At 34.2% G+C, this 27,666-nt stretch overlaps 1 protein-coding gene, 1 long non-coding RNA gene and 1 pseudogene across 2 annotated transcripts; 1 reads left to right on the plus strand and 2 right to left on the minus strand.

Annotated features, from left to right (window-relative positions):
* Positions 1-11,677: 11,677 nt before the first annotated feature.
* Positions 11,678-12,934, minus strand: LOC136805385 (uncharacterized). Its single transcript, XM_067061964.1, has one exon. The coding sequence runs from the start codon at positions 12,932-12,934 to the stop codon at positions 11,678-11,680; it is 1,257 nt and encodes a 418-aa protein (XP_066918065.1).
* A 4,258-nt stretch (positions 12,935-17,192) lies between these two features.
* Positions 17,193-18,297, plus strand: LOC136805396 (uncharacterized; annotated as a pseudogene).
* A 5,990-nt stretch (positions 18,298-24,287) lies between these two features.
* On the minus strand, positions 24,288-24,812 carry LOC136805349 (uncharacterized). Its single transcript, XR_010846380.1, has 2 exons — positions 24,779-24,812; positions 24,288-24,571 (listed from the first exon to the last, which is right to left on the minus strand). It is a non-coding gene; the product is annotated as an uncharacterized lncRNA (long non-coding RNA).
* Positions 24,813-27,666: the final 2,854 nt, after the last annotated feature.

The raw sequence follows: 27,666 nt of genomic DNA on the forward strand, positions 1-27,666 counted from the left end.
GAATACCCACATTAAAGTCCGAACGAGCAGAATTTATCCCAAAAATTGCGCCCCTACTCCACATATCGAAGAAAATGTTTCAAATAGCAGCCGGAAATGTAGAGGGTCCAATCGCAGAGGCAATTACTTTGGATTCTTTACAGAAAGTAATAACTCTGGTTGATTTACTTGAAGAACAGAAACGATTTCTCACAAATGTAATTATTTACTTTCATCATTGTTCAGTTTTCAGTATTTATTCTTCTGAAAAATCGAAGAGCCAAAACTGAGATTGTGCTATTTATATTTATAAATGTTTATCTAAAATTAGTTCATAAAACCATATATATTAAATTTTTAATTATGATTCATTCTTCAGATTGTTCAAGAGATTTCGACCGAGGAGAAACGTGTAAAAACGAAACCGCAGCCATCAAGACATCAAAAAGGCCATCCTTTTAACCCTTGGTCCTGTTGTGACGTTACGTACTTTTTCTCATTATGCACCAAATGATTTACGGAAATCCATCCTCAAGCACGAATTCATTTTGTCGTGTAATCTGTTACAAGCAGAGGAATTGGGTCGACTCGTTACTATTATATCTCAAGGCAACTTTGCAAAATCTCAAGTGTTTATCAAATCAGCAAATTTACTTAGAGATTATAACATGGTGGACCACACTGAATACAACAGAAATAGACTCTTGTCCATTTCAAAAAAATCTTTAGCTACTTCCATAAGAGAAATGCTAACGCAACAATATGGGGTAGAATTTTAGATTTGACATTAACACCCCATTTACATTCGCATGTTTGCAATTACTACGTTTGTTTGGTAATGTTAAATTTGAAATACTTCTCTGCTTTGCCGTAGCTAATTGTTCATCTACTTTGAGTTGATTAAAGATTGTTAAAAATGTGGCATTTAGATGTCCGTGTGCAGACCTATCTTAATTTATTATATCAGTTCGGTAAAGCTGTCGTATGTCATATTTTGTTACTATTGCATTTAACAAAAAATAAAAAATGTAGTTTCACTAAAAAGATTTTAAATGTAATTGTGATTGTAACTGATTGATTTTTGACTTAAAAGGAAACTTTTTACCCTAGGAATTATCGACCGCCGGAGGCGGTTTCTTTCTCGTTTTGCCTTGGCTCATTACTTTGTCTACCATTTACTTTCGTTTTTTTTAACTAGATTATCCAGGTGTTTCTCTTTTTTGTCCCTGAATGTCTTATTCGGAATTGAATAATCGAGACATGAAAAATGACTATTGTAATCTGTTTTCAATGAATAAGATGACATGTAGGCGTTAATAATGCGCGCGCGCTCTTTCGCGAGCGTGATGTGCGATGGAAGGTGGTCGTTTCAGTGTGGTTTACATCCACACTGTGACCTAGTTATTTAAAATATTCCTTGTACTTCAGAAGAGATGCGGTATTTGACATCGCTGCGAATCTATGCAATTTACCGAGCTGATATTCACTTTTATACACGTTGTAAATAGCTTTTAACATTTTAGATTTTATTTTTACTGTTGAATTATTTTCATCTCGTTGGATTCACATCTAACTTTTTCTATTTCTGTAATAATCATTCATTTCTTTGCAATAATACAGAAATAAAATTACACTAAAAAACTAATTTGATCATATGATTCAACAATATTTTTAAAATGATAATACACTAGCACTTTTAAATGCGATTAATCCCAACAAACCATTAGAAAATTTATCCTTTTAGAATGAAACCGGTAATGAAAAGATCACGTGACTCTCAAACTGATGGATTTAATATGGACAAGCCAAAAAAGATGACTGTCGATACCTCAACACAGATTTCTTCTTCAACTGGTAGTTATAAAAGAAACAGAATTATAAATGACCTTGATAAAGAATAAATGACCTTGATAAAGAAGGAATGCCAATAAGAAAACTTTACACTGAGGTAATATGTAATAAAGAGACAGCTATCCGATAGGCAATGGATAATGGCTTGATCGCTTCGTCAATAAAATGCTCATTTTGTTCCAGTGATATGGACTTAAAAGATGCCCAAAATTATTCATCTGATGGGTGTAGGTGGCGCTGTAGGATAGCAGTGAAGTTTCCATTCGAAAAGGGTCATGGTTTGAAAAATCTAATTCGACATTACAAGAAATCATTGAATTAACTTATTGGTGGTCAACTGGCAAGTATTTTCATCAGAAAAATAATTTAAACTTGTTTAGGATTTTGATAGATGATTGATTATATCGTCCGTTAGAGTGATAGTAAAAACAGGGACATCATCAAGCACATATATAATATATTATACGGGAAAAATTGCCGCGGTAGAGTTTGGAACAAATACACATCACATCAATGCTTTTAGCAATGACTAAATTTTAGACCTTTTTGACCGAATAAATTTTACATTACATTACATTACTTTTTATTTATTTATAGAAGAGTATTTCTCAGGTCTATTGACCTCTTTGAAACAATCTTACATCTTTACAATTTATAGATCTTATCATTCCATTCGTTTGTCAATTCTGTTATGGAGTTTTACAGTTAGGCACCTAGGCCTCTAACCCACTCTTCTTACAATCATGTTGTTTCCGTCGTAAATTTCTTTAAGTAGAGTTTAGTCCTAGGACTACCTCTCACTTTTCATATATGACTCTTGTCTTTTTCTTTCGATGTTTTTTCTTTTGCTTTATGATGCCATTGTTTTATTATCTCGCGTTTTTTCCTTGAAAAATCGTCTGATACTCTGAAATCATCTTTATCTAGTTTGTGGGCTGATGCAAGCATTCTAATCCGTTCTTCTTCACTCACGAGAGTAACTTTTAATGGTTTTCATCGTTCATTTGTATACATTTCATCTTTACGAGCACCTATGCGTTCTACATTGATTATCGTCACATCGAAACCCATTTGTTGTTTCAGTGTTCTTTCTGTAAAATCTTTGTCGCCAACTCGTTGCTCTTCTTCGTTTTCGTGCTTGTTTCCACCTAAATCATGCACCATGATGTTGCACTTGGTTGATTTGAGCCAACGCTCCTCTTCGTTCACTGATTTGATGAAACTTTTTATGGTCACCTCTTGTTTTGTAGATCTTCTTTGGTGACTTCTGCATATGATTGTTTTTTTGTTTCTGTGTTTTTGAGTTGTGTTTCAGATCGTTTGTTGTTCCGTTCTTTGTTGACGTCTTTTTTATTCATTAGTTTCTCGACTTTCCTTTCTAGTGAGGTTATTCTCTCGTTGAAACCTAATTTCGATCCATGATGTTCATCTTTATCTGCTTCCTTCGTTGTGACGTTACTGCGAGCTTTTTGTCTGCTTGTTTTAATCCTCTCAAGTAAGAGTGACGTTATTGTAACACAATTTCCACATTTGAAGCGCCGGCTTTTATATTGCAGACAAAGCTGAATCTGATAGGCTGGGAGCTCAGAGCAAGCATAATGGAAGTCTACCACATCTCCTACATTTGTAAGGTGTCGTTATCTGCTATGATGGTGTTTGTTAAACAGTTACTGGGTGTGCAATATCCATCATTTTGTTGAATTTCCTTGTTAGAATGTTCGTTGATTTCCGCCATATTGTTGCATTTTCAGGATCGTGGCAGCACAGAAAAAATTTGATGTCACATAATTTGAAATTACATTACATTACATAGGACGCCATTGTTGTCTATTCTGCAATGCAACATATTCTGAGATTTAAAAGTGTCCTTCTAAGCAATCAGATAAAATTACAGAAAGAACACTGGATGGACTTTGAAAACCAAGTTGACTGAATTCCAAGCTGCAGGTGGTATCATTGGGAATGTTATGTTTTTTGACAATGTAATTCACGAGCCTACTGTCAACATTCAACTTGATCAGGTATAAGACCTAATTAATTATCAGCTAGGGGACGTCTGCTTTGGTAGATCATTTCAGTCATAATTCTATGCCAGATAGCTAAATTAGTAAAAAAAAGTTTGCAGAAAAAACGAACTCAAAATCTTTAGTTTTGACTGACATATTCAGATTTTAGTGTTTTACAATTTCCTCTCTTTTACCTGATTTTTGACGTAACCTTTGTTCGTAATTTATAAGAACAGAAATCTTGTCTGTAGTCTAAAGTACTGTATTTAAATAACTTTTGATAAGAACATTTTAATTCAAACTTCTAATTTCGATGATTTTTCCAGTCCACAACTATATAAATATTTCAGTTTTCTATGAAGATGTTGGAGTAAGCTTTCATTGACAAAATGTTGGGAAAAAGATGTTTTAACGACTTTAAATGCTCTTGCACATCTCTGACTTACTTAAAATTTTCTTATAAAAGTGCCAGCTGCACAGAAAGAGGAGTTAATCTTGTTTACTTGAAAGAACATAGAAAACATATAACATAAGCTACGTCATAAATTTTGAAAAAGAGGGATTTTTTAAATGGCCATAGAAAGTGATCGAAAAAAAATCTCTTGCAGTGAGATAGCTCATTTTAATCTCCCTGGAATAATTTTTCCAAAAATTCTAAAAAAACAATACCTAAAATCAGACCAGACGTCCCCTTTAATGTTTCCAATCAGTAAGTTGACCTCAAAAGTTAAGTATTTTAAAAATTATAATAAAAATCCTCTTACTTTTTAAGGTTGTTATCCCAGGATTACACATCAGCCTTGCTATATGCTTGAAGATGAATGCAGACTCTTGGATATGGAGATACTGGGTGAACTAGATAGACTGCCACAATAATGCCTTTTCCAAGAAGCAATTCGAATCAATATTGCTAAAAATCCTGAGAATGAGCAAAACATCAGAAGTATATATAACAATAGAATTGAACGTTTGAATGAAGTACTTTGCCAAAAGGTATAAAAAATTCCAATAATGCCAAATACCTTATTATATTAACTTCTTTTTGCAAAACTAACCTTTACAAAATTAGGTTCACAAAAAGAGGGTCCTATAGCTGTTTATTTATTCCTTTAGTCAGATATAATTAACTATTTTTCTATTTCATAATTCAGCTTGAAGAAATTAATCAGTTAGAGAAAGGATCGACTATCAATGCTAGCTGTGGTCCTTGCTTCAAAAGACTTGATCAGATTTTACAGTCTGTTAGATTTTACAGGCAAGCATATCATGGGAGAACTTTCTTTGGGAATGATGTTGATAAGATGTTGAAAGTAAGTTTTTTTTCTCCAAAATTTAAAATAACTGATAAATTCATTCAAAATTCAAAACTTTCCATGAAAAAATACGTTTTTGTAAGAATAATTTTCTTTAAAATAGTTATCTTCTCCATTTCTTTAGGAAGTAAACATCAAGAGGGTGTGTAACAGTATCATCCTGTTAGTATACAAAGAATTTGGTTTGGTAGATACTCACGCACACAGACATGTCTGCGACATCAGCAAACGATACAAAGAACTGATGGACAACTATGACTTTTGTCACCGCCTGATGAATTCATCAGATTACTTTGATAATGAAAAGATTCACAAGTTAGGTATATAGTAATATAGGTATATAGGTATATATATCTTGTTGAATTTAATCTTTGGTCTACCAATGTTAATTAGGAAAAAACCCTTTGCAGCTAAAATACTGGATTACAAAAGACTTCTTACCGTTAGGTATATAGGTATATATATCTTGTTGAATTTAATCTTTGGTCTACCAATGTTAATTAGGAAAAAACCCTTTGCAGCTAAAATACTGGATTACAAAAGACTTCTCGCCAAATTTTGCTGATCTTAAAAATAATTTCCCCATAACATTCGAGATTTTTTTAGCAAAGTAAATTTTAAGGTTATAACTCACCAGGATAGTGTTTATGTTCTTTTTCCTCATATTCACCAATCAAGACGTTTTTTGACCACTATCGAGAAAGTTTCAAACAGTCAATGACAATAATTCATCAAAAAATGGCGAATCGACATGGGGTGCAGAAAGCATCCATCCAGAGTTTAACAATCTGAGGGTCACATATGCATCTCACAAGCCGGCAACCAAACAATTGAAGACAATGGTTAAGCAATATTTTCTTTGTGCTAATCCAGAAGTTAGAATAACGGTTCCAAAACCTAAACCACGAAAACGGAAGCAAGCGCCTAAGGTGTGAAAATAATTTGAAAATACATTGTTTATTTCTACCCTTTTTACTATATAAAACTTCTAATAATTATATTTTTTCCTATTTGGGTACTTCAGTGGGTGGAAAATAGTTCTCACAGAGCAATGTTGGGAGAATTTTTCAGATTTTACGGTCAACGGCTCAAAGTCAAGTATTTATACGGTCATAATTTTCTTTAGTTGTTGGCTCTCCACTTGATGCTGAAAACTACAGGCCCATCTCTCTGCTCTCAAACATTGATAAAATCTTTCAAAAACTTATGCATAAACGTCTTATGACTTTTCTTGATCAATCAAGCTCTTTGTATCCACTCCAATTTGGTTTCCGCTCAAAACACTCTACAGAAACAGCACTTCAATATTGTGTTGATCAAATCTCAAATGCTCTGGATGAAGGTGAGAATGGCTGCTCCATTTTCATTGACTTACAAAAAGCTTTTGATACTGTTGACCATGACATTTTAACTTCAAAACTAGAATTCTATGGGGTTCGTGGGACAGCTCTTGGTTGGTTTCGCCAGAGGAATGTGAAGAGATGGAAAACAATGGAAGATTAAAATAAATAATCTGCATAATCAGCGTGTTGGCACAAAATTCTTTTGTTTCAAGCCTAATTATGCGCAAACTTTTAGGGCTTATATTTTGGGTACACCTCTCCTATACGAAAAGGAACCTATATCTTCTTGCTCAGAATTTCCTTGCGATTCTACTGATATAACCGCATCATGACCGCACCATAATATGGAAAGCTAGAGCTCGAGAAAATTATAACTTTGATTTTACTCGACTTCTGACAGAAGTCGGCAGTATACAAATTTCAAATCCGAATCATCAATATATGTCCATAAATGGATCTCGTAAGTTCGAAAAATATCACAGCCAAACTTTCGTGACCGATCGCCATTTTGTCTTCTTGTCAAAAATATCGTTGAGCAATACCGCATGCGTAGACTGAATTTCGTCGCGATCACAGCCTTGATTGGGACCTTGGGACCTAGGGGTACATGTGTATTGTGGAAGGGGGTTACTTGGTATATTCTCATATTGGGACCGTACAGGGGGTACATGTATATTGTAGGGTGTATTTGATATATTTTTATCCCGGGACCTAGGATACGCAAATATTTTAGAGGGAATAGTGTTGCTATATTCTACATTACATTTCCTATTTTTAACAAACCAAAGTCTTGTTTAAAATTAATTTTTGAGGTGAGCAAGTAAATGCTTTCCTTGCTATTCTGCAAAATTCAGAAGTTTTAATGTCTTATAAAAACTCCAGACTGACCTATAATAACAGGGTTTCAGAATGACTACTATTTGTTCACGTTAAGTATCGACATTCATCTAAAAGACGCTCTAATTGAAAGGTGTTGTGATTCAACGTTTGTTCAAATTCCTTTGCCTACTGATGGTATCGATCTGTTCAAATTTTTCGACGATCCTATGAGGAAAAAGAAGCTAGACACTTTGTTGAAGCAAAAGAACACCATTTCTCAAGATCAATACTAAATAGGCTTTTTCGCGTGCCCTTAATTTTCTTGCAAATGACGTTTCCCACGGAAATAAATTAATGGGACGAGAAGGCATTTTCATTAAGCGAAATTCTAGTCCTGACGTCGCATCAAAGTTACCGTCCCTCGCGTGTTAGGTAATATAAACCTACCTTGTAAAAAACCTGCTTGTTAGTAAGGGGGATTACAGGAATCCCCCGATAGATATTTCCCCCACAGTCTTTTCCCCGATGGACAATTCCTCAAACAGACTTTTCCCAGAAGGGACTTTTCTCTGACTAAATCATTCATTCAGAAGTTATGAAAAAACTTAATCGCTCATTTCATTTTATTTCAAAAAGTATAGCCCAAACTTGTGTTTTTATAAGAAAATAAGTTTAAATTATGGATAATTGCTAATCTGAAAAAGAACCATGTTACTCTTTTTTTTATATAAGAGCAATTTTAAGAACGACGAGGCTCTGAAATGCCAAAAAATTAAAAACAATATAAGATCAAGCCTCAACATCGAATAGCGTTTGTCTCAGAAAAGCTATAAAAGCTAGAAAAACCATGAAACTTACCTCGAAAACACGAACAGAACACGGCGATCTCAGTTTGGACTTTTGAGATCCTGTGGTCGTGGTCGTCAATATCTGGTCTGTAAATTAAACATTTCCGTGGGGCGCTTTTATCCCTGTCGAAAACGAAAGTAGTGAAGAAGCTGATTTCATTTCAATATAGCGGAAGTTCAAGAAATAACTACAGAAGTTCTGACCAAGATTTTCCAAGGTTATCGGGAATATCTAAAAAAGTCAATAAAAAGTAAAATTTTTCTGCAAATGGTCACAAAAGAGAGCTTTCGTTGCCTGGTCATCACCGAATTTCTTTTTTATCTTTTCTGAACTGTCCTCTTGACTTTGATCAAGAAGTTTTTATCAATCTCAGTCGACACTATTGAACGATTGGAAAAACTTTTTGGTTTTCACAATTTTTATCGCCATCATAGAAATGGAGACATGACACTGATCGCTCCTCGGGGAATCATGGACAATGTATTTAAAACAACCATAGAGGAAGAAGAAGTGCAGTTTACACTTGATGAAAAATCATTTTTCATTCCAATTAAAACAAACATACTAGAGTCATTGCAGAAAAAAAATATATCTAAAGTCTGTCTCGAAATAATTTGCAGCTGGAGAAAAAAATGGCTGTAACTTTTGATAGAATTCGAATCAAGTTGCGGTTTTGTGCTCGTTAAAAAGATATTCGTGAGTGGAATATTATCAAGTAAAAAAATTGAGAAAAAAAAGGAAAATGAAAATGAAAAATGAAGAAGAAAAAAATCAACTTCTTGTAGAAATGTGGTATAATTATCATTTTCACAGGAGTGATTCTTCAATCTTAGATCATTATCACTGTCAAAAAATTTTTCAAAAATATTCATTCAATCAAAAGATATCAAACAAAATTTATTGCTGGTTGACTCTATAAAGTAGTAAAAAACAAAAAAAAAACGAAAAAAACTGCCTTTTGTCGATCAACCAGCAATAAACTTTGTTTGATATCTTTTGATTAAATGAATATTTTTGAAAAGTTTTTTCACAGTGATGATGATCTAAGATTGAAGAGTCACTCCTGTGAAAATGATAATTATACAACATTTCTACAAGAAGTTGATTTTTTTCTTCTTCATTTTTCATTTTCATTTTCCTTTTTTTTCTCAATTTTTTTACTTGATAATATTCCACTCACGAATATCTTTTTAACGAGCACAAAACCGCAACTTGATTCGAATTCTATCAAAAGTTACAGCCATTTTTTTCTCCAGCTGCAAATTATTTCGAGACAGACTTTAGTTAAGGTGAGTTTCCGATGATGTTTCATCCCAAATCATCCCAAATTCGTATCCTGTGACTTTGTTTTCAATTTTCTTGAGATAAACCAATTCCCCCGAAGCCATTTTTGTTTCTCGAGCTGCTTGCACCTATTTCATGTGATGTCAACAAAAAAACTTGAATCAAAATGCTTGTTTCAGCAAAAAATAACACTTTGAAAACACAGACCAGAAGCTTGTGCGTAAATATTAAGAAATCAAAAGTCCGAGGACCAAGGTAAAGCCGTGAGTCGCAAGATCGACGTGGAAAAAGAACAATTTGAGGTATGGTCAGGAGATAAATTAAACTCCAAATAAGCTTTAACTTCCTTCCTCACAAACCCTTAAAAATTCTTTTAAATTGAGAAATTTTCTAAAATCTAGAATGCTTAGATTTCTTGAAAACGGTGCACATTCTTCGTGTGAATGAAGCCCTTATGTAAAAAAAGGGAGGCACGATTTCTAAAGCTGGGAGCAAACCATCAAACATTGTTCTTCAAACATTGTGACGTTTCATGTTTTAAATCGATGTTTGACGGTTTGCGGAGTCAAAAATCGTATCTTTCCAACAAAAAAATCAAAAAATATGTTTGAAACAATGTTTGAACAAGTTCATAATTCTTTCAAACATTTTCACGGGGTTTCCCTAGAAAGAAGACATTGCGTTGTGAATCGAACATCGAATATGATTTCGAACGCGTGATTCGAACTTCGAACGCGTGATTCGAAAAGTAAAGTTGCTACAAATAGAAATCATTTCTACAAAAATCAAAAAGAGAAAAGACGCTGGAGAAAAGAAGAGATGGAAACCCAAGAAGTTGAATCTGCTCCTGTAGCACCTCTATCAAAGAAAGCTAAGAAGGAGAAATCGGACGATAAGAAAGACTGGAGTGAGGAAGAAACTTCAGAGTTGATCTCATTTTTTGAGAAAAATCCCTGTTTGTGGGATGTACATCATGACGCATACTCGAAGCGAGATATGAAGTCTCTAGCGTGGCAAAAGATTGCTGACCATTATTCTACGAACGTGGATTGTGTAAAACGAAAAATGAACGTTCTACGAACCCAACTTGGCCGCGAGGTAAACTTAGAGCGAACTACATCGAGTGGGCAAAAAACCGAAGATTTGTACGTAAGCCAATGGGCTCATTACAAAGAGATGAAGTATTTGATCCCACTCATTGGTGAAAAATCCAAGAGTCACGACTCTACTATGAAAGTGAAAGGGAAAGACGAAGAAATGAAACCTTCAACCAGCAAAAAATCTATCGCTGAGAGGAAACTAGAACTGCTAGCTCAGGCTACAAAAGTAATCGCTACTCAAGCACCAGTCGAAAAAAGTGTATCAAACTTTGCAAAATATGTCGACGAAAAGCTGGCAACGTTTGATAAAGCCACTCGAATGATTGCTGAAAAGCGAATTAACGATCTTCTTTTTGAGGTTGAATTGAATGCTTTTGGAATAGAACATGATTTAAACAAAAATGAATCATGATAGATAACAGTGTGCAGTGTGTCTTGAAATGCGGAACTGGTTTTATAAAAATAGATATCCTTTTTATCTCATCAAGTTTGGAATAATTACAAAAATATTGAAATTCTTTCTTCTGTCAATTCTCAAGGTGATTTCGTAGGTTTTTGATAAAAGTAATTTAGTCGTAAAAATTAGCATTTTGTGAGGATTTTTCTTAATATAAATTCTGTTTCGTTTTTTTTTTCCAGACAAACTGTATGTTGTAGATGGCATAAAGTTTTCACTATATTTACTCTTTCAAAACTTTTTTCCTTTTCAAAACTTCAAAAATAGACCAAGTTTAAATACAGAAATTTTGTTGAAACCATGGTGTCTTTACACATTCTATACTTTAAATTTCTATTCTTTTCAAGAAAATCTAAAAAGCCTCACTCAACCTTGGGAAAAACTGGCTCGAATATAATTTGGAAGTTTTCTCAGGACCTTAGAAGGCCCAATATCAATATACTTATCTGATTGTCCTCTTTAAGGTTAAGATTCTTGGAGACTATGTATAGAATTATTGTTAAATTATGTTAATAATCGATTGAGCTAGTAACAAATTATAATTTTGGATCAATTTAACTTCAAAATTTACAAATAGTTTCATAAATTATATTTATTAAAATATCAAGAATTCAAATATCGTGTTGATTCCACAGATAAATAATAATGTTCTTAATAATATGCATGGAGTCAATATTTAACATTTTTGCCATTGCCATTCGACCGCACCCTCTCCAACAAAATAATCTTTGAAGTTATCCCTTACTTGTTTTGCACTCAATGGAGAGTTGTTGTCTGTTGACTTAGGCTGTAAAGAATACATACCATCTTCACTTTCTCGTCTCCATTCCCCATCAATCATACTCCCATCAATTCCGATACTGTCAGCCAATGAAAAAGGGCTGTAAACGTTTCGTGATTCAGAGCTAGCTCTCAACATGTTGTGAAGGGCTAATGTTGATAAAACCAACGATTCCAGCTTTTCAGGTTGCAAAAGGATTTTCGTATGATAGATTTTCCATCGATTAGCCAAAATTCCAAAGAGATTTTCTGAAATTCTTCTACCTCTTGAATGTCTATAATTGTAAATCCTCTTGTCAACACTGAGATTTTTCTGTGGATATGGCTTCATCATGTAACGTTTGAGAGCAAAAGCATCATCACCTAAAAGAACATAAGGCATCTGTAGGGAATTTTCGTGGATACGACTATCTTGCGGTAAATTTGCCGTCCCATTTTCAATACTTTTGGCGATTTTACATGCATTCCTAACACCACCATCATTTACTCTACCGTTTTTACCAACATCAGCATACAAACATTCATAATCAGGCCCTGCAATAGCGAGAAGGATGACAGAATGGGAATGTTTGTAATTGTAATAGAAGGAGCCACCATTCATTGGTTTCTGTATTACAATATGTTTCCCGTCTATTGCCCCCAAAGCATTAGGGAAGTTCCACCTCCTGTGGAATCGGGTTGCGATTTCTTTCCATTCCCTTTCGGTGGTTGGCGTTTTGATGTAGATTGGTACCATTATTTTTGCAATAGCATCACAGACACCATTCACGATGTAAGAAATAGCCCTCTCCGAAATCCTAAATTGAAATTCGAGAGATGAAAATGTCTCTCCAGTTGCTAGATAGCGTAATGTCAGCGCTAGTCTCTCGTCTGCAAGAACAGGTCGTGTTCCGTTCGCTGAAACATTTGGGTTTATTTCTAAAGCAATGTGACCAAGAACTTTTTCAAAGTCAGTGACTGACATTCTAAACATATTTTTGAAACCGTTCATATCATCAATTTTGAATTCCGAGATAATATTTGTAAAATAACCGTGGGTACCCCTCCGTTTGATCCAATCTCGTGTGGGACCCCGGGTTCGTTTTTCATCGCCATCATCGGCAAGCGCATCGATGATTGACAGCAAAGCTAGCTTTCTTCTCGCAGACGCCATTTTTTTATTTTCTTTTTTTGTCTAGACGCCCCCTAAACAACAACAAACAAAAAAAAGAAGCCGCTCTACTGCGAAAAATTCTTTTACGCAATTTCCTCTTTCGTCAACAAAAAATAGAAGCCGTTGTAATGCAACAAAATAAATGTTTGAGACAATGTTGGAAAGTGCCGCGCAAACCATTCAACAAGAAAGTTCAAATGTTTGAAGAACCATGTTTGATGGTTTGCTCCCAGCTTAACTCAAACTGGGCAATGATATGTACGACATTGGCACTTAATAGCATTGTAGTGAGAGGGCCCAAAGCTAACCTTTCGCAGGCAAAAAGAATTACAATTTTGCTGACAGGGGGTTAAAAAAATACCAACAACCAAGAAGACCATGCATACATTAAGGTAGGGAGTTCCTAGTGGAAAGAACTAGGGAAAATCTGGTATATCGTAAAATCACCACCCCCTTACCACCTAAGCCATTGTGCATTGAAAAGAATTTGGTACTGAAGTAGGAGTCCTGATCCTACAGTATACAAAAAAGGAGGGATGTGCTATTCCAGCATATATCTTCAATTTTAGAAAAGTGTAGATAAACTAAACGAACAATATTTTTGTGGTATTGTGCCACTCAAGATGATTTCATGAGGGTCGGTAATAGATTTGGCGTTGCATCTTCCACTGCGATAGACTGTGTGGGCCGTGTTCAAAAGCCATCATCAACATAATATATCCGGGGTATGTAAAGTGGCCAACGTTTCGTAGAGCAAAGAGAATAATGTCTTCGTTTAGTAAACGGGGTTTGCCGAAAATTGTGGTTGCCATAGATGGAACACACATAAGGATCAGCCCACCTAATGAAAAGCCAGAGCAGTATGTTAACCGGAAGGGCTTTCACTCCTTGAAGTTTCAAGCAACTTGCGATAATAATTTGTTGTTTACAGATTTTTACGGTGGTTGGCCTGGTTCTGTCCATGACGCAAGGGTGTACGAAAACTCTGATTTGGGCAAGCGCCTTGCAAGACACCCCATCAACACGTGTCACGGTGGGTACCTTGTTGCAGATGCAGCATACCCCTTATCTTTTACACTGATAACACCCTACAAAAATTATGGGAACTTCAACGCCATCCAAAACGCTTCAATTACGTTCAGTCCAGCTCTTAGAGTGGTAATCGAAAAAACATTCGGTCTTCATAAAGGGAAATTTCATCGATTGAAAAACTTTGAAATGGTCCGACTTGACAGATTGACTACGATAGTTCATGCCCTCTGTGCGATACATAATTTTTTGATCATAAATAAAACAATGGAATACAACGACCGAAGAGAGAGAGAGAGTCGACATCGACGAAGATTTGAATGATGAGACAATAACATCAAAAGTTGCTAGTAGCTCAGCAAAAGACGTATCACGAAAACGAGATAGAATCGCCCGAACCCTGTATTCCAAGAGAAACAATCATTAAGTTTATTATCTATTAAATACCGTTAGATTGTTCAAGGCTCTAGTTTCAAAATTTATACATTTAAATATTGTTTTTAATAATAAAGAAATGATTTCCAAATTAAATTACTTATAATATTCAATATCTTTTTGCTTCAATATTCAATATTCAATATATCAACTAGATTATTAAAAACATTTGAAACATGATGATAAGGCTAAGATTTCGAAACTTATTTAAATTAAAATATCTAAAATTTGAAGTGTAATAAATGTAATTAGTTGATAGTGTAGCTATATTTATAAGAGGCAATAGGTGATTTCTTGTAAATTTCATTTAATTATTGACTTTTTGTAGGCAAATCGATTCTATCATTGAAATACACAAACTCTTTTTATTAGAAGGAAACAAAACCTAATGTTTTCATTTTAACGACTATGTCCTCATCTGAAAAGCTGAACAGAATATAAGTTTTCTGTAAACAACAGGAAAGAAACCATAATAATTATTATAGTTTTTTTTTCGATTCTTTCAAGAACACTGATCTTCCTTTCAGCTAATGCTTCCAATCGTTGAAAACGAACTTCAATTGCCTGCTCTCTCGCCATTTCTCTTGCTTCCATTTCTTGTTTCATATTTACGCTTTTCTTCGCTTTCTTCTAAACGGCTGGTGTTAATAGACGCAGAAGAAGATGATGAGGATGATAGGTTTGGATTTTGGGTTGTAATTGAGATTTTGCTTGCAAGATATTTGGGGGCTATTTTGGATTCCTTTTTGAAAGCCTCGTGCAGGTTTTCGTGGTAGTACGGTAATTTTCTGCGTCTATTTCCAGAGAGATTATTTTGATGTGTAACTTTATTGCATGTTCTCAATATTGAGTTCCAACGTGTAATACATTTGGATGAAGATCATTCAATAATTGATGAAACAATTGTAATTACTTTTTAATTTTATGTGCTATTGAATGTTTTGATCTGAAAATAAAAGATGACAAAACATTAAAGAAAAGAATAAACTATCAATATCCTCCAACATTGTTGTTTGGAAGGAAGCTTGACTCCTCTAGGGATTTTCAAATGCAAGTCCCTGACTATAAATTTCTCCCAAACCTTTGTCGCAGGGTTACCTTCAGAAAATCTCTCTTTATATTTCACGTAAGTGTCGATAAGCTGAAGGGTTAGACCCTCCGACCAGTTGTATCCTTTAGCTTTATTACTTTTCTTTCGTTTCGCATTAACCGTCTCGCCACCCTCCCAATCATTCTCATTTTCACTATCCCCACTTGAGCCACCATCATATTCGTTTTCCTCATCATTCATTGAAATTTCAGAAAGTTGATTAAAGTCATCATCTTCAGAAAAGGAGGCATTTTCCTCATTTTCAAAATTGAATAGATCGTTTTCATCATCAGATGGTCCGGGAGATGTACAAATAGTCTTGGTGTTCTCCTTCTTTTTCTTTGTTTCTTTCTTGCTTCCCTTCTTCGCTTCCTCTACCTTGAATAAGCAAATAGGAAATATTTATAACCCTAACCTTATTTCCAATTCTTCATTTCAATGTCAAGGCATTTTGCTGCACCCTTGGGTGGGGGACATTATGTCAGCAAGTCTTTAGTTTAAGATTATGCAGAAATCATCGCAAATGCTAATAAAGTTAAAGCGTATAAATCGGTATAATCAAAAAAAGAATATCCTACATACTAGTTTGAAATCAATTTTCTCGGGTAACTTAATGCATGTCCCAAAACTGCATTAATTTTTCCGCCCCAGTTCCAGTCCCTAAACCATAACAAACTATACATTTTTTGAAGCGTATTTGGATGTGGAATACCGTATTCGGTGTAACTTAAATTCTTTCTCAGCAGAATTTGATTTTTTTATAAAAACGTGATTATGACGTCATTATTTATGACGTCATAATTTTAAAAAGTTGAATATCTCAAGAACTAATACTCAAAACTTTATGAAATTTGGACCAATGATAGAACTCATCAAGAGGAGGAGCATTGTTTTTAAAAAATTAGAAAATTTGCAGATGTCAGCATTTTATTGCAAAAATTCGAATTCTTGCAATTTCTGCTGACGTCATCAATTTTGGGAAATACTTTCAAAAGTTTTTAGAAATATCTCAATGTACACTGGTCCAAATTTCATAAATTTTTGATTTATATTTCTCGAGATATTCAACTTTTTGTATTTATGACGTCATCAATCATGACGTCATAATCAGGTTTTCTTAAGATATCTCTAATTATACTGAGAAAGAATTTAAGTTACACTGAATACGGTATTCTACATCCAAATACGCTTCCAAAAATGTATAGTTTGTTATGGTTTAGGGACTGGAACTGGGGCGGAAAAATTAGTGCAATTCTGGGACATGCATTAAGTTACCCGAGATGCTTTTCTTTCTCTTCTTTTCACATTCAGTCGAGGTGCTTGGTGGTTTATTCGTCACGTCCTCTAGAGCCTTAAAGGATAGAAAATATTACATGATTTAATAGATTTCTATTTAAATATTTTATTTTCCAATGCCATAATAACATTACACATACAGATTAATTTTCTGGTTGTTATAAAAAAGAGTCTCTCTTCCTTGACTTCAAATTAGGGACCCTACGCCTAGGACGTCTTCTAGGTCGACGCCGTCAATCTGGAAAAAGTCGGAAAAGGCGTCCGGTAGAGGGCGTCCTTTAAATTTACATTCCTACGAAATATTTTGAGATTTCTTTTTTCGCGCCAAAAATCCGCCATATTTGTTTACATTTCGAAAAAGCACTTTCCTGAAAATAAAAATTAAAGTTGATCGAACTATGATAAAAAATGCCTGCTTTAAGAGAAATTAGAGATGCTTTACTGATCTCTCATGCATTTGACATGATAGACGATGCAGAATTTGCTTTATTATATGATCTAAATCAATCAAAAAACCCTGACTTTCCTTACTGGAATTACGATTTCGACTTTGATAGGCTAACAGATGATGAGTGCAAGGCAGACTTCAGATTTTACAAAAATGACATATATGTCCTAAAAGATGTTTTGCAAATTCCGGATGTTTTTGTGTGTAACAATAGACTTCATGTCGATGGTGTTGAGGCGTTGTGTATCCTGCTAAGACGATTTTCGTACCCTATCAGATTTGGAGATATGGTTCCCAAATTTGGAAGACCAGAACTTCAACTCTCCATGATAGCAGGAGATATGACCAACTTTGTCTACAACATCCACAACAACAAAGTTCACAATTTTAACCAGAACTGGTTATCTCCAGCAAATTTACAAAGATTCGCAAATGCGATCCACCAAGCTGGTGCACCCTTAGATAACTGTTGGGGGTTTGTAGATGGAACTGTGCGACCTATATGCAAACCTGGCGAGCTCTAACGAGTGGTCTATAATGGACATAAGAGAGTTCATGCATTAAAATTCCAGTCAATTGCAGCACCTAATGGCCTTATTGTCAACTTGTTTGGTCCTGTGGAGGGAAGACGCCATGATAGTGGGATGTTGGCAGATTCAAACGTTCTACCACAACTTCGTGCAATGGGGCAAAGGCCAAACCAGATTCCACTCTGCATTTATGGAGACCTTGCTTATCCTTTGAGCGTGGAGTTACAAAAGCCTTTCCAGGGACTTAATCTGACCCAACAACAAAAAGATTACAATAAGGCCATGAGCAAGTGTAGGATAGGAGTCGAATGGGTTTTTGGTGATGTAATCAATTATTTTAAATTCATGGACTTTAAGAAAAATTAGAAAGAATAATAGAAAAATAGGGCTTTCACCTATTGGGAAGATGTATACAGTCTGCGCACTTTTCACCAATGCTAGAACTTGCATGTATGGTTCACAATCATCAGCTCACTTCGATATTGACCCACCCACTGTTTGGCAGTACTTTTCCTAAACTGTGGACATAATTATTTATTTCCAGAAACTTGTTGTTAATTTTAAAACTGATATCTTTTTTTTTTCAAATATAAACATTCTAAAACTTTTACGTACCTCTATTAAAATATTAACAATTCAAAGTAATAAAATATTTTACTTTATTTATAAAACTTGTAAAAAATGAAAAAATGGGTAATGGGTAATAAATATGTTCTGAAAATAAATAACTAAAATTTCAAAGAAAAATGAGTAATTTACACACTTCGACAAGATGATTTTCAAGAAAATATTAACAGTTGATTAGTTCTCTCTTCATTTAATAAAAATCATAAGCAATTGTTACTGAATGAAGCAAAATTCTGAAGTCCTTTAATCTATTTTAAATGATTTTTTAATTAAAATTGTATATCCCCTATCATCAGTAGTTCAACTGACCCAAACAGCAAACAATAAATTCAAACATGTGGAAAATGCAAAATATAGTTTTTCTATGACCCAGCCAAACACCAAACAATAAATTCAAACATATGAAATGTGCTAAATATTAGTTTATAACCCTAACATCGAATTCAAGTTTGCTTTTTATCCTTGGGCTCAGAATTGTTTTTCTTTATCAATTCTCCCACCAATTGAAGAACAAGTTTGTTTTGCTCTTGCTGATTAGCATTTAATAGTCTTTGCTGTTCCAACAACATTGAAAAATTGTTTTGCGAGGCTAACTCCCTGTTAACGGACTGGCGTTTGAGTTCAAGCTCTTGCTGTTTCCAATTGTTGTCTGATTCAAGTTTTGCCATCAGAAAGGCTTGGGTACCACTTCCTGTATTTCTCTTGATTTTACTACTAGTTGGGCTCTCATCGTTACTGTTTCTCCTTTTTTCTTGTTTCACTCGAATTGTGTCAGCATCATCTTTCGACTTTTGAATTTCTTTCATTTTTCCTAAGGTCATTTCATCATAGCGTTCTTTTGCTTCGTTCCATTCAGACTTAATACCATACAATGCTTGGCCTAGTTCAGTCGGTTCTTTGTTCCCCCCAGATTCGTTCTCTTGATCTTTCATGCGTTGGTTATATTTTTCCAGCAAAAGTTTGGTGTGGTCTCGAACGGACTTTTGATTAACCATAAATTTTGGTTCTTTAACATTATTTAAATCGTTGGCTACTGAAGTCCAAGCATGCCCACTCTCCTTAGTTCCAGGCTTGAAGGTATAGGGTCTCATAAGAAGGAGCTCTCTGCATAGGAAGACATCGTGTTGTAGGGTCCATTTCATGTTGCTGTGGAGAAAAAATAGAAAAAATAAACAAGAATGAGGACAAACAAATTGAGAGGATAAACATTATATACACTTAAGCTTGAGCACAATGAATCTTGTGGAAAAAACATACTTTTTTGTAGCCACCAGCCCATTGGAAAATAGTCAAACATAACTTAGAGTAATAAATCTCTAGATTTTTTAGATATTTACCTTTTCATTTGGTCTTTTTCTGAATTATCCATGTTCGAAACCTTCACGACACAAGGACGACTTCAAAAAGGTTGTTTTCACGCTGTCGACTGATACTCGACGTGATGAAATCAAAGGTGATCCCCCTGTGCGCATGCGCAGTACGAAAAAATATCCAAAATGCTTGTCCGTTGTGATATCCAGTGTCTAAAGATAAGGCACAATTATAAGTTTTCATGGATTCCCGCTCTTCTTAAAATTTCCAATAAAAAAATTACAAAAAGATTCATGGCAAGGATTTCACATAAAAAAGCCTTGAAATGCAAAAAATCACTATTCATTACTAAAAAAACAGCGAATCACTAGATCTTAAAACTTGCCTTTGCCTGCTTATTCTTTGGTGTCGACTTTTTTGGAGGTTTGAATTTTGGCTTAGTTTTGCTTTTGATGTTGATGGCGGGTTCTTTTTCAGCAGTAAAAGGTTGAACAAATTCTTTTGGGAATATTAACTTCGGAACTCTTGGTTCTTCAATCGCTGTAGCATCGATTGTTTGACAACAAAATTTTGACAATGTTTTGAAACTCATTATTCTCAATATTTATTTACAATCCGATGCATGCACCTTTCACTCGCCCCACCACAACGTTTTTATGTTTTTTCTCGCATAAATTATCCAAACAATATTTGTTTACATTATTAACGTCACGTGACCCTTGTTGCGAAGTTGAAGGTGTGGTTTTACTTCCCAACTTATAATTCATGGACATTCTGCTAAAAATCTTGAGAAGTAAGCAGTGGCGGTGCGACACCCCTGCAAAACATGCACTCGCAGGCCTGCACCCTGCAAAATTTTGCAGAAAGACCTGGATGAGGTCAAAATGCACAGTTTGCCCGGGATTTGATAGCTGTTAGTGTCAAAACGGTAAAAGTCAAGACTCGCCAAATGGCTTTAGATGCTCGAAGAAGAAAAAACAGAATAGACAGTCCTGATTTTATCTATTTTGTCGCAAATTCTGAAGAATTTGAAGCCTGCACATTTTCGATCTCCTCCAAATTCGTCATCTGATGGCTGCCATCAAGGTCAATGTTTGTTTTTCTTCTTATGGTTATCTTCTGAAATCCATTGAAACAAGGAAAGAAAAATCTGTAAGGTATGTGGTATTTTTTTCTATTATTTTTTATGCCTGGATGTTATCAATCATAATCTGATAAGTGCAGGAAAAACTGCTTCCCTTCCTCTTTCTCTACTTATCTGCCTATGGCCTATGACCTGTCATAATTTTTGGTAATCAACAAAACCACTTGTTGTGTGTGGTGAGTGAGTGTCCAATCATGAAATATTTATAAGATATTTGATCAATCGGGGTACGTAGTCACTGTTTGTTTAGCCAATCACTCTGGCTAAGAAAAGGTTGAATATCTTTTGAGCTTAAAACCCTGCATATTATATACCAATCGATCAGAAATTTTATGCTGATTAAGAAAAAGGTCAGAACTATGGTCTGAAAATTTTTCTATCTCGAGCTATGAAGTACTTTCGTTTTCAAAACTTAGAAAACGTAAGTACTTCGTATCTCTTGATAACGAAATTTTCAGACCATAGTTCTGACCTTTTTCTTAATCAGCATAAAATTTATGATCGATTGGTACATAATATGCAGGGTTTTATGCTCAAAAAATATTTTTCTTAGGCTAGCAGAGCCTAAGAGCCCATGTGACGAAAGAAAATTTTGAATCCGCCATTATGGATTTCGAAATTCATGTAGAGAAAAAAATATTCCTGAATTTTATTATTTGAACGGTAGGCAAGACCCTCCGAAAATTTAAAGTAAATTAAGTAAGCCAATCAAATGTTGCAGCCACGCAAATCTGGAACCAAAAGTAGTCATTTCAAAAAATCGAAATCGAAAGTGCTTTATATCTCCAGATAACGAAATTTTCAGACCATGATTCTGACCTTTTTCTTAATCAGCATAAAATTTGTAATCGATTGGCATATAATATGTCTATGTTTAAAGTCGAAAAAAATTTTTTTCAAGCAAGAGGGCTAAAAAGGGTTGAAATCTAAAATCCGCCATTATGGAAATTTGAGCCTGATTCAAATAACGCCACACACGTTTTCTGACTCTTCAAGGGCTATACTTTCATGATCAAAAGAAAAAAATGACTATACGCCGATGCTCATACGGGACCTAACTCAGCCCCTGGAGTAAAATGGAAATTGCCTGTACAGTTCCATTTCTCTCCATCTCGTGGGCAACAATTCTTTGATGGATACACTTCGATGCCTTGCACGTTTGCAGAACTTTTCCTGAATTGTAAGTATTATTCTCAGAACCAAAAAAAACCATCCAAGAAGTTTAGTAGATGGGCTCGTGAAGCATTGCGGTTGGCGGTTACCCACAGTCAGCCAGTTATTATATAAGATTAATTTCATTGGTTGTCGTTTGACTCAAATTTTGTTGTTTTGTGTTTGTTAATGTAGGTGTAGCTTGCAAAGATCCTAATTCTATCTTCATTATATATTTCCAGGTTAGTTGCCATCATACTGTCCAGTAGCCCCTAGATCAATGGATTATTTTGCACCTTCACGTGGTTGGTACGAAATCTTTGTAAACACTGACAAAGTCTGCTAATAAGATGAGTGAAACAAACCATATTTAACTTTAAGGAAACAACAGAATGGAATAATTCAATCAAAATGATGATGTGTACCTAACATTTAGTTTCTTGGAAGTTTTTGGATTCAAAATTTTCCCTGTAAACTGGACATCAATATTTGTCATGTAAGTCATCTTGATTTGATTTTGACATGTAATTGCCAATGCAAATGAATTTGGATGCATAATGTATGTATATATAGTGAAGATATGTAATATCTGTCATTTTAGAAAAAGAAAAGTATTGATATATAAATAACTCAAACTGATAAATACGAAAAAAGTTAAGAATATTTTTGTTAATTGTGTGTATTTACGATTTTTTTGGTATTTTTTATTTTTTAATCATTCCGAAACAGAGGGGAATTTAAATAGTGGTATGTGAAAGAAAAGCCTAATCTAAATGAAGATAGAAGAAAAGTAATAGTGGAGAAACAATGAATTGCAAAAAACTTTTTTGATAAACACACTTCCGTAAGTTCATCAAAATACATACAAAATGGGGACAAATACAAAAGCAAACACATCAAATAAATAAAAAAAAAAAAGATACATAAACAAAACAAAACCCGAAGTCCCAGACTTGTGACTGGTATAGTGACTTTCCACGTGTTTAAGGGCCCACACTCAGTCGCCTTCGGAAAACATAGTAGAAAAAGGAACTGACCAGCAGCTTCCAAATAAATAACAGACAACAAACTAGGCTGCTGGCATCCACTAACGGATTCGTGCTCCTTATAGACACTGCATGAAAAATGATCTTTCCGACTGTCCGATAGACGGTGAAAAGGACCTCTTTCTTCCTATTTACATGCACCATAAAGGATTTCTTTTCGAGTGCACGATAAGGACGAAAAGTATCCTTTTGAAGCTTTCCGAAAAGATTATATTTCCATTCCTTTCTGTAACCGAAAAGTTATCATTTTCTGTCCCGAAAAGTACTGGAAAGAATACCTGTTTCTTTTCAATTTACGAAAAGGATATCTTTTCGGTCTCGAAATTGCAGAGAAAGGATTAATTTTCTGATACACTTTAATGGAAAGACTAAATTATTTTTTGATTTTCCGAAAAGAACTACTATCAGACGGTGGAAATTCACGGAAAGAGAAGATATTCTGCTGGTAAATTTATATAAAAAGAAAAATTTCATCAAACCTTCCGAAAAGAAGTATACTATCAGAACGGGAAAGTGTACGAAAAGAACTAATTTTATGATAAAATATTTGTTAAAGGAATAGGTTTTCATCGAAGCTTCTGCATAGGAAAGCTTTCTAAATTCGATATTGAACAGGAAGAATTGATTTTTTGATCTTTTTTGATGGAATGACTAAACTATTTATTTGGTGTACGAAAAATACTTCTGCTAGACGACGAAAATTCACGAAAAGAAAAAATATTTTGCTGGTAAATTTATATAAAATGAAAAATTTCATCAAACCTTCCGAAAAGAAATACTATCAGAACAGGAAAGAACTAATTTTCTGACGTATTTGAAATACGAAGTTTTCATCAACCGAGATTACTGCCATTTTAATGAAATTAGACGATAGATTAAATTCGATAAGATATTGAAATATATTATTCTTGGATGATTTTCTTCTTTAAAATTAAAGTCAATATTAAATAAATTCATATTAATATACATGGTGAAGTTAATATTCATATATGTACTCATAAGTCTTGTGCTAAAAATCTCAAGTATACCTCAGTATACCTTATTTACACAAAATGACTTAAATTAATAAAATAATAAATTATAATATCTAATTTCTTGTAAAAAATGACAAAAAATTGATGTGGTATAGTAGGAACTTCGATATAGGGTTAGGGGGCTATTTCTGACAAAATTTGACATTGTAAAGCATTATTCGAATTTAAGAAATGAGAATTAGGTTGCAGTTAAAAAAATTGTTTTCGTATAAAAAAGGATGAACCAACTAACAAAAGAAGTCGGACAATTACTTCTTCAATTACTTTCTCCGATCTTCCGTTCAAACGATCTGTATTTCCCCTCATTGAAGATGTTTCTTTGGTTGTGTTGTCGAACAATCATATTTACTTCCTTTCTTATAACCATATTTATATCTTTGTCTTCTGATGAGACGATGTTCATTCTGTGATAAGTTTTCTCCACACGTCTTTAACATTGCAGCGAATTGATGTTTCGGCTCTCTCCGCTGGGCTCGCAATACGTTTTTCGATTTTCTGTCGAGAGAAAATGATAAAATTATACCCTACTTCTTAAACAGGATTATCTAACAGATTAATTGCCCCCTTTATCTTTATTTCAAATTGAAAATAATCAGTGGAAATCCAAAATGACTTGAAGATTACAAAAAAACATAATAGCAAGAAAGAAATTATGTGTTTTTAGACAGGCTATTCCAAAAATAACTAAAAAAGTGTACTTACATGATCATTGCAGGGCCTTAGCATTATTGACGCAATATTCATCGCAAAGTCTTTACTTCTTACATTTGTTTCACTCTTTGGCTTACTGTAAAGTCCGTGTGAAAACATGTTACATAATTTCGTGACAAATCAAGGCTTTTCTTTCCCCCTTTAATTTCTGCCAATTAAAATCTCTTTATTAACATTTTTCTATGAGAGACTTAATTGGACTGCAATTGAATATATTGTAATTTTTCCACAATTATAAATGTGTTAACACAGGGTCCCAAAGGGAATGGTGTTGTTTAGTTTAAACAGTTAATTGTAATTCTTTTGATGAAACCGCCTAACAAATTTTTCAGCCTTTGAAACAGCGCCGAAAAAAGAGAAAGTATTCGAATCGTTAAGAACATTTTAAGGCTTTGGGGACTCGAAAACACCCGATTTCTTAGGAAATAATGTGCGGGAAAATAATAATATGTTAAGAACATTTTTAGGCTGAAAAGTCAAGAACACCCGAAAGCTTCAAAATTTTTGGATGTTCTTATAAAAAAACGCGTATTCATGAAATACAATATAATTTCTTTTCATATACTTTTCTGGTTCGTTATGTATGTAAAACTCGTCAAACTCGCTGACCATGAAAATTATTTTCGGCTGATTTGCGAAATATCTAATTCCCAACATTTTTATGCAATCTATAATGTAAAATACAGGCTTACCTACTAGCCGTAAGTGCAGCGTCGCAAAACGCTGCGAGGCCCAAAACAGTGAATCACTTTACATTTAGAATACTCAAACGAAACAAAAATAGCTGCCAAAGGATTATACTATCTTCATTTTATGAAAGAATGCCTCAAATAAATTGTATTTCTTTCTACAAAACGCCTTTGCACTTGATTCAAATAAAGTAACAAAAAATTGCCTTGCATTACATTTTTCAACTATAATGAAGTAAATCGACTTAATCGAATTAAAAGACCTTCGTAGGCATAATGGCTAGCCATTGTTGCTGGACATTTGAAAAAAACTTTGGATAACTTTGAAAAGTTTTATAAAAACACAAAATTTTGAAAATAATCTCAAAATGAAATGATAGCTGTAAATCATGTGCAATGTCTTGAAAATCTGGCGAAGGTGTACAAAAAGAGCTAATCATACCCCTGTCACAGTGTCACAGCCCCGGTGGAGCTACTCCCACTGTGGGGATGAAAGTTTATACATGGCAGTTTCCAAGCGGTGACAAAATTTTCAGCCAAAATTTTCAGCCAAATTTTGTAGTGGGTCCCACAAAGGTCTGTGATACCGGCAGTACTGTGTTGGGTTAATCAATTATGGGACAAACTAAGGAGACAATTCTTGATGTTTGGATCTTTCAAAGTAAAACATGTAGGATATTTCTTATCGTTTCGACTGAAAACTGCTAATTCTATGGTGCGAAAAAGCAAAGCGGCACCTAATTTGGTCAACAGAGGACGGCTCTTTTTTTTCCTGTCATTACTCTAACAGACACAGGGGTGTTTTATTGGACACTAAAAATTATCTTGTCACTCCCTAAAGAAAACATTCTCATAATGCTCTCATAAAATTGAAAATATACTACTTTTGCCAAATCAGCTGCAAGAATATAAAGCTGCTCCTTACTTTTATCCCGACGTAGAGATAGTAATGTTTTTTAAATTCGAAATTATTACCTTTTCTTTTTTGATGATTGTATTTTCGATAAATTCGGCATGAAAATTTGATATTTTATGAAAAAAAGTTTTTTGTTTAAATTTCAAGAAGAACACTTAATATTTTCTTAAAATACAAACGAAGAAAAGACAGTCAATCTAGAAACATCAAATTCATACATTTTAATGAAAAACGACAAAAGGAATTATCCACCTTTTCGGAGCCTTAGTTAAGAAGAATGAACTAACGGGTGTCACAGGCCCAGTGAGAGTCCCCTACTCACTGGACACCCTGCCTCTGTGGCCAATTTGGCTCCCATCCGCTGGTCACCCCAGTGGAATAATAATTGCCAAAAAAGGCTTTAAATCAGTCCCACTAGAAAAAAATAATAACCTCTGAGCTTGCCACACTCGTACTTCTAAAAAGTTTCACTTTTGCTAAAGCTCTAGCCCTATTCATTCAATGCCCTTTTGAATGAACATATTTTAACTTGCTCGCAATTTGTGATTTCATGGTAAATTTTAGGACAAGAAATTAAAGCAGAGATTGATTTTAGAGAAACCTGAAAGCATTAATTAAAACTTTATTAGAAACATTGTTTACGGAATATTACAACTTGTCTGCACAGTCAGATCCCCTTTAGAAAACCCGAAAAAGATATCTTTAACGTTTGACAATAAAAGTATGTTTCAAAGTATGTTCGGTGTTGCTTCACCGGCTGTTTATGTATGGATGTATACTACTCTGGTCGGGCATTTATTGTTAAAAAATTCATCATTTCCACCTCCCCACCTTCAGAAAAGTGGCTCTTTTTGGAAATCCAAAGCTGTCAAAAATAGACTCTTTACGAATCACCAAGACATAAAACCTTTCCATTTTTCTTATTTCAGAAAAGTGGCTCTTTTCGAAAGCCAAAAGCTTCAAATTGATTCTTTACGATTTATCAGGATAGAGACCCTCCATTTTCCTAATGTCAGAAAAATGGCTCTTTTCGAAAATCCAAAAGTGGCGAAAATGACTTCTTTTCCAATTAACAGGATATAACACCTTTCCACTTTTTTTGTAGAAAAAATATATCCTTTCAATTATAATAATTGTCCGAAAATAATTACTTTTCCATCGAATCGAAAAACAAACATTTCTCAATTTTTGATATCACGAAAACTAATTCTTTTTCGTTTCAAAATTTGGAAAGGATAATTTTTTGGAAAAAAGAATTTGGAAATGTATAATTT

The sequence above is a fragment of the Clytia hemisphaerica genome, unplaced genomic scaffold (assembly GCF_902728285.1).
Source record: "Clytia hemisphaerica strain Z4C2 unplaced genomic scaffold, Clytia hemisphaerica genome assembly, whole genome shotgun sequence".
Lineage (NCBI taxonomy): Eukaryota > Metazoa > Cnidaria > Hydrozoa > Leptothecata > Clytiidae > Clytia > Clytia hemisphaerica.